We start from the raw sequence: 11905 nt of genomic DNA, 5'->3' as shown, positions 1-11905 counted from the left end.
AATTTGGGATGCGGAGGCTGTGTCAATTTGGGACGCAGGAGGCTGTGTCAATTTGGGACGCAGGAGGCTGTGTCAATTTGGGACGCAGGAGGCTGCGTCAATTTGGGACGCAGAGGCTGTGTCAATTTGGGACGCAGAGGCTGTGTCAATTTGGGACGCAGAGGCTGGGTCGTTGTTCCGGGGCCCTTGTTGGTCCCCGGTTTTATGGGGGGATGTGACGACCCTCCCACTCTGTCTGCCGTATTCTCTCTTTGTTCTTGTTTCCTTATTAGGATGCTGGTGGGCGGAGTTGGGAGGGTCGTCAGCTACATTGGAAACGTGTTATAGGAATAACACCAGGAAGGGTGTTATTCCTGTAGACCTGTTGTGTGTGGCTCTGATTGCCATCAGTACCAATGGGAGTTTGAGGTCCCAACCTTTGTGGTTGGCTGCCACATACTTCCTCAAGATTCTGACTGATTCTTTGGTTGCTCCTTTCTACCCTGCCCGAACTGCGATGTGGAGTTTAGCTTTGACTCCCAGAAGCCTCCACAGTTCGGTCATTACAGCTGCTGAAAAGTGGGTTCCTCTGTCGCTGACCCCGGTTTCTCCTGGCAGGCTGAAACGACTGAAAACGTGGTTTAGCAAAAGAACGGCAGTGGTTTCCGCTGTGTCATTGGTCACCGGCAGGCACTCCACCCACTTTGTGAATGTGCAAGTCACTGTGAGGAGACACTTGTTGCCTCTGGCTGACCTGGCAACTGGGCCGACCCAGTCGATCTGGATCGAGCTCCAGGGGTAAGACACATCCTTGCGTTGCAGGGGTGCTCTGTGAAGTGGCTTGGAGGGTTGAAACTGGCAGCAAACTAAACACCCCCTAACGGATTGTGCCACGTCTTGTTCCATGTGAGGCCAGTAGGCCACCTGTCGCAATGTTTCACATGTAGCCTTGACCCCCCTATGGCCTCCACATGGCTCGTCGTGGGCATGGGCTATCATTATCTATCGGACTGACAATTTTCTAAAATTAGGCACAGTGGGCTTTTGGTTTCTCACCCTCTAAAACAGAAATAAATCATTCTAAACGGCTTTATTTACCACAGTGTACTGTAGCCACTCTACATAAAGTGAGTTTCTGAAACACCGAGTCCTTCTTTGCTGACGTGAAGAAGAAATTGAATGAGAGTCCAGCGATGATTTGTCAGCATTATTTGTGCCATTGTGGCATTTAAAGCATATTGAAGATACAAGCCACCTCTTAATGAGCTCCGAGAGCCGATCTGTTATCCAACGATTATTATTATTATTAACCCTGCGTTGTAATTATATAAAAGCCCCTTAGATATTCTCGCAGTCCAGATTTGCCCTAACAAAAAACACCCCTGTAACGGCTGTTGGAAGGAGTGGAGGACCAAGGTGCAGCGTGGTAAGTGCTCATATTATTTATTGAACTGAACACTAAATACAAAAATTACAAGAGAATAAATTAAACAAAAACAGTCCCATAAGATGCAAACACTGATACGGAAAACAACTACCCACAAAAACCCTGTGGGGAAAAGCTACCTAAGTATGGTTCTCAATCAGAGACAACGATCGACAGCTGTCCCTGATTGAGAACCATACCAGGCCAAAACAAAGAAATACAAACACATAGAAAAAGAGCATAGAATGCCACCCAAATCACACCCTGACCAACTCAAAAATAGACACATAAAAAGCTCTCTACGTTCAGGGCGTGACAACCACTTAGATATTAATTTAGAATTAATTGATCTGCAAGTATTTTCATACAGAAGCCGCCTTTTAATGAGTTACGAGAGCCGTGTCATACCAATTATTATTGGATTATTCACTCGTAAAAGGTTTTGGAATCAAAACAAATAAGTACCAACATTCTTTCTGACGGTCTTTAATAAATACATGTTTTGACCAAGTTCATCTGCTCATGTTGGGGTTCAATTATTTGTGACATTGTGATATTTAAAGCATATTGAAGAAAGAAGCAGCCTCTTAATGAGTTCCCAGAGCCGATGTGTTATCCACGATTAGTTTAATTGCCCGGCCACTGTAGGTGTGAAAATCCACCCAACTTGCAATGTATTCGATGCTTAAGTACTCTAAAGTTTAACACAGTATATGTTCATCAACATCTTTATGCTTTCGTTAATAAAATAACAATAAAAAATACTTTTAAAATACAGATGTTTATTTCCACTACTGTACAGTACATCTCAGCTACATTTTAGTTGCACTTCCCCCCCAGATCCACGACCGCTGGCAAAACCTTGCTGAAATGATCAATGTCTTTGTTGCATTGTTGTATCGTCAGTTTCTCAAGCCAAAACGTCTTGATGGCCTTCACCAGTTCATCTTTGCTTATAGGCTTGGCAGATTTACAGATGAATTTTTCTGAATAATGTAGTCTAATGAAGGCAACAAATTGTTTCTTACTGGAACAAAGTCATCCAATTGTTATGATAGGATTTGAACATGGCTATACCCGCGTGTGGTCAACTATTTCAGCACCGTTTCGTGCTGCTCTGAGCATGGGGACTGGTCTTGGTAAATCAATGAGATTTTAATTTTCACTGAATCTCCGTTTGGGTATTGGTTAGCCTACAATTAGGGTATAGAAATGTTAGGATTATTTTCCTCTTCACTCGCAGTCACTTAGTACAGCGTTGTACAGCGCCATATTTTCCTAATGGAAACCCTGAGGGTTTCGTTTTTCATTTTTCTTGGAATAGAAACACCATAATATTAATCAAATGAATTAACCTAAATCAATCACATATACTATGTTCTTACAACAACAAAAAAAAAATCTCTAGTCCAGCCAATATTAATACAATCAAATGCTTCTCAAACATTCCCTCTGGTGGTCAAACTAGTATTAACTAGCATTAATACTAACTAGCCTTAATGGCAACAATGGCTGACACTTAAATAACGTGCAATCCGCAGCAGCCCGCAAGCTGTGTGGCAGTACAACGCAACTTTTAAAGGAAGAAACACTGTAGCCATGTTATTTTCTACTCCCTGTAAATAGCCATGCTATTTTCTATTTCCTGTATATAGCCATGTTATTTTCTACTCCCTGTATATAACCATATTATTTTCTACTTCCTGTATATAACCATGTTATTCTCTACTCCCTGTATATAGCCATGTTATTTTCTACTTCCTGTATATAACCATGTTATTCTCTACTCCCTGTATATAGCCATGTTATTTTCTACTTCCTGTATATAACCATGTTATTCTCTACTCCCTGTATATAGCCATGCTATTTTCTACTCCATGTATATTGTGTTAGTCTGACAGAGCCATCACAACACATTGTGTTCCAGTCAGAGGAGTGTGTAGCTGACAGATCTCGGCCCAACGGTCTCTCTCTGTGTCATATTCTAGAACACCTGCTACGCTCACTTCCTGTCCATCCCGCCATTTCCTGCCTCCAAACAGCAGCAGCCTCCCATTTGCTGTTGCCACCAGTCCGTAGTCGAACGAGCCAATGAGTACTGGGTGAAGGCGTGTCCACTGGTCAGCGAGTGAGTCATATCGCTCAATATCGCAGTAGTGCTCGTACATTCCTAGTAACGCGTAGACACATCCAGCAACAGTTGCCATGCGGTGACCGAAACGGCCAATGGACATCGGTGCTCGCTTCTCCCAAACTCCACCCCTAGCAACCATATCTAGGAAGAGGACCTCACAGTTGCCCTGATTACCCTCCTGGATACTGACCTGTGTACGGTCCTGGTTGCCATGGCTACCACCAGACATTAGGATTCCAGTTCCCAGTGTGACCGAGGCGTGGCCATAAAGGGGGCGGGGCAGAGAAATTCCTCTCCGCCAATGACCTGTTGCCATGTCATAGAACTCCACTGAGGCCAGGCAGGAGTGTGTGTCTGAGTGTGTGTGTGTTCCCCCTATAGTGTAGATGACATGGTCTACAACACAGCAGCTGAACTGGGATCTCCTCTCCAGCATGGGGTCCGCTTCCTCCCAGCATGCAAAGCGAGGATCGTACCGCCACACACAATTAGTTGTCGTCATAGAAACAGACTTCCCTTCGCCCCCCTCTGCTCCGCCCTTCACCTCTTCTCCTCCAATCACAAACAGGAACCCCCCGACGCAGCACACACAGTGGTTCTTCAGTCGTCGTGGGAGACCAGCGCTCAATGATGACCACTTCCTGTCTCTAAGGTCGAAGGTGAGCACCTGCTGTTGTGGCCAATCAGTGCTGGGCCCACCCCCCACTAGGAGCACGTAGTTGGCTGCTGCTCTGAGGGAGGAGTGTCGGCTCTGTCTTATTGGTCTAGCTGAGCCCAGCCAATGATACTCCAGCGCCTGCGTCACTTTACTCCTCATCAGGGGCGTGTTCATGTTGGTGTGGGCAGGGCTTATTGTTGTGATGTCAGAGGGAGTAACCAATCCAAAACGGAGTCGGCTGAGCAGCAGGTTACAGCGGACCAATGGGAGAGGCTGGTTAGCATCCAGCCAATCCAGCACAAGTTTCAGTAGCTCCACCTCCTTGACACCAGGTAGTTCATCCCTGTCCAGCACATCCGTTAGTGATTGGACGTTCAGCCCCAGAAGCCCCTCCCTGTCCTCCCGTAGCAAAGTGGCCATCTCCATGGCGATGATTTGATTGGCGGCTGCCAGCGCGTCAGGCAGGAAGTGGTGCTCAGCCAGGTTGGCATAGAAACATGAGGTCCTCCGCGACAGCCCATCGCTAAGGAAGCGCTCGCATAGCGACACAGCTGTGTCCACCTGAAGGTACCTGGCAGTCTCCAGAACAACGGGCAGTGAGGTAGCTGATAGGCTGAGCCATCCAGAGTACAGGAAGTCCAGAACAGTCTCTAGTCCTGCAGGAGTTAGCGCCGGGAGTCTAATGCTAGCAGCTATCCTCTCCTCCGTCTTCTCACCAAACAAACACCAGAAATACTGGCTGGAACTGGCCAATAGGACGCGGTGACACGGGAAGGACACGCCTCCCGTCTCCAAGACAACATCACACAGCCTCCTGTCAGAGCGCAGCTTCCCGAAGCCGGAGAAAAGAACAGAACTCTGGTAAGAACTGTGGAGGAGAGAATAACTCTCCATAAAGAAAGTAGAGAGAGAGAGAGAGGGATAGATTGAGTGCGAGATTGAGAGAGAGGAGAAAGAGATTGAGAGAAAGAGAGAGAGAGAAGAGAGTAAGAGAGAGAGAAGAGAGTGAGAGAGAGAGAGAAAAGAGAGAGAGAAGATTGCGAAAGATGGAGATTGAGAGAGAAGAGAAAGAGAGAGGAGAGAGAGAGAGAGAAGATTGCGAAAGATGGAGATTGAGAGAGAAGAGAAAGAAGAGAGAGAGAAGAGTGACAGAGAGAGAGAAAAGAGAGAGAAGATTGCAAAAGATGGAGATTGAGAGAGAAGAAAAAGAGAGAGAGAGAGAGAGAGAGAAGACAAGAGAGAGGTGAGGGAGAGGACAAGAGAGATGAGTGTCGGTCGTTGGTTTCTCTGTCTCTGTGTGTCTCTGTCTGCACCCGCTGGCATTTGACACGTTATCACTGTGACAGGAGTTTTAACCACCACCTCTGAACTCACACACACCCAGACACAGGCTCACAGCCACCAATAAACAGACATGCTCGCACACCCACACCCAGTAAAACTCACACACACCCGCACACACTGCCACGTCCCCTGACCCAATGATACACCCCAGATCTGTCCCCATCTCTGTCTGCATGCTTTCATATTTGTGTTATTGTCTATTTGTGTAAGAGGTCAACATGTGTGTGTGTGTGTGTGTTTGTACAGTATGTGTGTGTATTTGTATGTGTGTATGAGTGTCAGTGTGTGTGTGTGCGTCAGTGTGTGTGTATGTGTCAGTGTGTTTGTATGTGTGTGTGTTTGTCAGTGTGTGTGTTTGTATGTGTGTGTGTGCGTCAGTGTGTATGTGTGTGTCAGTGTGTGTGTTTTCATGTGTGTGTGTTTGTATGTGAGTGTGGGTGTCAGTGTGTGTGTATGTGTGCGTCAGTGTGTGTTTGTATGTGTGTGTATGTGTGTGTTTGTATGTGTGTGTGTGTGTGGGTCAGTGTGTGTGTTTGTTTGTGTGTGTGTGTACGCACGCTGCCCTTTCCTCTATATTCAAGATAGGGTCTGCTCAAAACACACACACACACACACACACACACACACACACACACACACACACACACACACACACACACACACACACACACACACAGTAGATGACCTCAGGGGTAAATAGAGCTATTAGTCAGCACTGAAGAGTCCAGTGTCCACATCTACCAACATCACCCTGACTACAGCATTACTACAGGAATAGAAACATGACTTGGATGTTCCATTTTACAAATTATTTAACTCTATATGAACTGGACCCCATCTGAACTGGACCCGAACCCAAACTGGACCCCATCTGAACTGGACCCCGTCTGAACTGGACCCTGTCTGAACTGGACCCCATCTGAACTGGACCCTGTCTGAACTGGACCTGAACCCAAACTGGACCCCGTCTGAACTGGACCCGAACCCAAACTGGACCCCATCTGAACTGGAACCCGTCTGAACTGGACCTTATCTGAACTGGACCCCATCTGAACTGGACCCCATCTGAACTGGACCCGAACCCAAACTGGACACCATCTGAACTGGAACCCGTCTGAACTGGACCCTATCTGAGCTGGACCCTATCTGAGCTGGAACCTATATGAACTGGACCCCATTTGAACTGGACCCTAACCGAATTGGACCCCGTCTGAACTGGACCCTGTCTGAACTGGACCTTATCTGAACTGGACCCTAACAGAACAAGACCCTACCTGAACTGGACCCTGTCTGAACTGGACCCTATCTGAACTGGACCCTGTCTGAACTGGACCCTAACAGAACAAGACCCTATCTGAACTGGACCTTATCTGAACTGGACCCCATCTGAACGGGACCCCATCTAAACTGGACCCTAACCGAACAAGACCCCATCTGAAATGGACCCCATCTAAACTGGACCCCATCTAAACTGGACCCCATCTGAACTGAACCCTAACCGAACAAGACCCCATCTGAATGGGACCCCATCTAAACTGGACCCCATCTAAACTGGACCCGAACCCAAACTGGACCCCATCTGAACTGGACCCCATCTAAACTGGACCCCATCTGAACTGGACCCATCTCGAATTGGACCCCATCTCGAACTGGACCCCATCTAAACTGCACCCTAACCGAACAAGACCCCATCTGAACTGGACCCCATCTAAACTGGACCCCATCTGAACTGGACCCCATCTGAACTGGACCCCGTCTGAACTAGATCCCGTCTGAACTGGACCTTATCTGAACTGGACCCCATCTGAAACTGGACCCCATCTGAACTGCACCCCATCTAAACTAGATCCCATCTGAACTGGACCCCATCTGAACTGGATCCCATCTGAATTGGACCCCATCTGAACTGGACCCCATCTGAAATGGACCCCATCTCGAACTGGACCCTAACCGAAAAGGACCCCATCTGAACTGGACCGCATCTGAACTGGATCCCATCTGAACAAGACCACATCTGAACTGGACCCCATCTGAAATGGACCCCATCTAAACTGGACCCCATCTAAACTGAACCCTAACCGAACAAGACCCCATCTGAACGGGACCCCATCTAAACTGGACCCCATCTAAACTGAACCCTAACCGAACAAGACCCCATCTGAACGGGACCCCATCTAAACTGGACCCCATCTAAACTGGACCCTAACCAAACAAGACCTCATCTGAACTGGACCCCATCTGAATTGGACCCCATCTGAACTGGACCCCATCTGAACTGGACCACATCTAAACTGGACCCCATCTAAACTGGACCCTAACCGAACAAGACCCCATCTGAACTGGATCCCATCTGAACTGGACCCCGTATGAAATAGACTCCGTCTGAACTGGACCTTATCTGAACTGGACCCCATCTGAACTGGACCCCATCTGAACTGGACCCGAACCCAAACTGGACACCATCTGAACTGGACCCCGTCTGAACTGGACCCTATCTGAACTGGACCCTATCTGAGCTGGACCCTATATGAACTGGACTCCATTTGAACTGGACCCTAACCGAATTGGACCCCGTCTGAACTGGACCCTGTCTGAACTGGACCTTATCTGAACTGGACCCTAACAGAACAAGTCCCTATCTGAACTGGACCCTGTCTGAAATGGACCCTATCTCAACTGGACCCTGTCTGAACTGGACCTTATCTTAACTGGACCCTAACAGAACAAGACCCTATCTGAACTGGACCCCATCTGAACGGGACCCCATCTAAACTGGACCCCATCTAAACTGGACCCTAACCGAGCAAGACCCCATCTGAACTGGACCCCATCTAAACTGAATCCCATCTAAACTGGACCCCATCTGAACTGAACACTAACCGAACAAGACCCCATCTGAACGGGACCCCATCTAAACTGGACGCCATCTTAACTGGACCCTAACCGAACAAGACCCCATCTGAATTGGACCCCATCTAAACTGGACCCCATCTAAACTGGACCCCATCTCGAACTGGACCCCATCTCGAACTTGACCCCATCTAAACTGGATCCCATCTGAACTGGATCCCATCTAAACTGGACCCTAACCGAACAAGACCCCATCTGAACTGGACCCCATTTGAACTGGACCCTAACCGAATTGGACCCCATCTGAACTGGACCCTGTCTGAACTGGACCTTATCTGAACTGGACCCTAACAGAACAAGACCCTATCTGAACTGGACCCCATCTAAACGGGACCCCATCTAAACTGGACCCCATCTAAACTGGACCCTAACTGAACAAGACCCCATCTGAACTGGACCCCATCTAAACAGGACCCCATCTAAACTGGACCCCATCTGAACTGGACCTTATCTTAACTGGACGGTAACAGAAGAAGTCCCTATCTGAACTGGACCCTGTCTGAAATGGACCCTATCTCAAATGGACCCTGTCTGAACTGGACCTTATCTTAACTGGACCCTAACAGAACAAGACCCTATCTGAACTGGACCCCATCTGAACGGGACCCCATCTAAACTGGACCCTAACCGAGCAAGACCCCATCTGAACTGGACCCCATCTAAACTGGACCCCATCTAAACTGGACCCCATCTGAACTGAACACTAACCGAACAAGACCCCATCTGAACGGGACCCCATCTAAACTGGACCCCATCTTAACTGGACCCTAACCGAACAAGACCCCATCTGAATTGGACCCCATCTATACTGGACCCCATCTAAACTGGACCCCATCTCGAACTGGACCCCATCTCGAACTTGACCCCATCTAAACTGGATCCCATCTGAACTGGACCCCATCTAAACTGGACCCTAACCGAACAAGACCCCATCTGAAATGGACCCCATCTGAATTGGACCCCATCTGAACTGGATCCCATCTGAACTGGACCCCATCTCGAACTGGACCCCATCTAAACTGGATCCCATCTAAACTGGACCCTAACCGAACAAGACCCCATCTGAACTGAACCCCATCTGAACTGGACCCCATCTAAACTGGACCCTAACCGAACAAGACCCCATCTGAACTGGACCCCATCTGAATTGGACCCCATCTGAACTGGATCCCATCTGAACTGGACCCCATCTCGAACTGGACCCCATCTAAACTGGATCCCATCTAAACTGCACCCTAACTGAAAAAGACCCCATCTGAACTGGACCCCATCTGAATTGGACCCAATCTGAACTGGATCCCATCTGAACTGGACCCCAACTCGAACTGGACCCCATCTAAACTGGATCCCATCTAAACTGCACCCTAACTGAAAAAGACCCCTTCGAAACTGGATCCTAACCGAACAAGACCCCATCTGAACTGGACCCCATCTGAACTGGATCCCATCTGAAATGGACCCCATCTGAACTGGACCCCATCTGAACAAGACCACATCTAAACTGGACCCCATCTGAACTGGACCCCATCTCGAACTGGACCCTAACCGAACAAGACCCCATCTGAACTGGACCCCATCTGAACTGGACCCCATCTCGAACTGGACCCTAACCGAACAAGACCCGATCTGAACTGGACCCTAACTGAACTGGAACCCATCTGAACTGGACCCCATCTAAACTGGACCCCATCTGAACTGAACACTAACCGAACAAGACCCCATCTGAACGGGACCCCATCTAAACTGGACGCCATCTTAACTGGACCCTAACCGAACAAGACCCCATCTGAATTGGACCCCATCTAAACTGGACCCCATCTAAACTGGACCCCATCTCGAACTGGACCCCATCTCGAACTTGACCCCATCTAAACTGGATCCCATCTGAACTGGATCCCATCTAAACTGGACCCTAACCGAACAAGACCCCATCTGAACTGGACCCCATTTGAACTGGACCCTAACCGAATTGGACCCCATCTGAACTGGACCCTGTCTGAACTGGACCTTATCTGAACTGGACCCTAACAGAACAAGACCCTATCTGAACTGGACCCCATCTAAACGGGACCCCATCTAAACTGGACCCCATCTAAACTGGACCCTAACTGAACAAGACCCCATCTGAACTGGACCCCATCTAAACAGGACCCCATCTAAACTGGACCCCATCTGAACTGGACCTTATCTTAACTGGACGGTAACAGAAGAAGTCCCTATCTGAACTGGACCCTGTCTGAAATGGACCGTATCTCAACTGGACCCTGTCTGAACTGGACCTTATCTTAACTGGACCCTAACAGAACAAGACCCTATCTGAACTGGACCCCATCTGAACGGGACCCCATCTAAACTGGACCCTAACCGAGCAAGACCCCATCTGAACTGGACCCCATCTAAACTGGACCCCATCTAAACTGGACCCCATCTGAACTGAACACTAACCGAACAAGACCCCATCTGAACGGGACCCCATCTAAACTGGACCCCATCTTAACTGGACCCTAACCGAACAAGACCCCATCTGAATTGGACCCCATCTAAACTGGACCCCATCTAAACTGGACCCCATCTCGAACTGGACCCCATCTCGAACTTGACCCCATCTAAACTGGATCCCATCTGAACTGGACCCCATCTAAACTGGACCCTAACCGAACAAGACCCCATCTGAAATGGACCCCATCTGAATTGGACCCCATCTGAACTGGATCCCATCTGAACTGGACCCCATCTCGAACTGGACCCCATCTAAACTGGATCCCATCTAAACTGGACCCTAACCGAACAAGACCCCATCTGAACTGAACCCCATCTGAACTGGACCCCATCTAAACTGGACCCTAACCGAACAAGACCCCATCTGAACTGGACCCCATCTGAATTGGACCCCATCTGAACTGGATCCCATCTGAACTGGACCCCATCTCGAACTGGACCCCATCTAAACTGGATCCCATCTAAACTGCACCCTAACTGAAAAATACCCCATCTGAACTGGACCCCATCTGAATTGGACCCAATCTGAACTGGATCCCATCTGAACTGGACCCCAACTCGAACTGGACCCCATCTAAACTGGATCCCATCTAAACTGCACCCTAACTGAAAAAGACCCCTTCTAAACTGGACCCTAACCGAACAAGACCCCATCTGAACTGGACCCCATCTGAACTGGATCCCATCTGAAATGGACCCCATCTGAACTGGACCCCATCTGAACAAGACCACATCTAAACTGGACCCCATCTGAACTGGACCCCATCTCGAACTGGACCCTAACCGAACAAGACCCCATCTGAACTGGACCCCATCTGAACTGGACCCCATCTCGAACTGGACCCTAACCGAACAAGACCCGATCTGAACTGGACCCTAACTGAACTGGAACCCATCTGAACTGGACCCCATCTGAACTGGACCCCATTTGAACTGGACCCTAACCGAACAAGAC

General features: G+C 48.6%; 1 protein-coding gene across 1 annotated transcript; it reads right to left on the bottom strand.

Moving 5' to 3' along the window:
- Positions 1–1406: 1406 nt before the first annotated feature.
- On the bottom strand, positions 1407–6085 carry klhl34 (kelch-like family member 34). Its single transcript, XM_021562219.3, has one exon. The coding sequence runs from the start codon at positions 5518–5520 to the stop codon at positions 3295–3297; it is 2226 nt and encodes a 741-aa protein (XP_021417894.3). The 5' UTR covers positions 5521–6085; the 3' UTR covers positions 1407–3294.
- Between the last annotated feature and the right edge of the window lie 5820 nt (positions 6086–11905).

The sequence above is a fragment of the Oncorhynchus mykiss genome, chromosome 15, assembly GCF_057628025.1.
Source record: "Oncorhynchus mykiss isolate SJ-2025 chromosome 15, ASM5762802v1, whole genome shotgun sequence".
Taxonomy (NCBI): domain Eukaryota; kingdom Metazoa; phylum Chordata; class Actinopteri; order Salmoniformes; family Salmonidae; genus Oncorhynchus; species Oncorhynchus mykiss.
The sequence above is the reverse complement of the archived record's forward strand: the minus strand, read 5'-3'. Positions and strand labels throughout refer to the sequence as shown.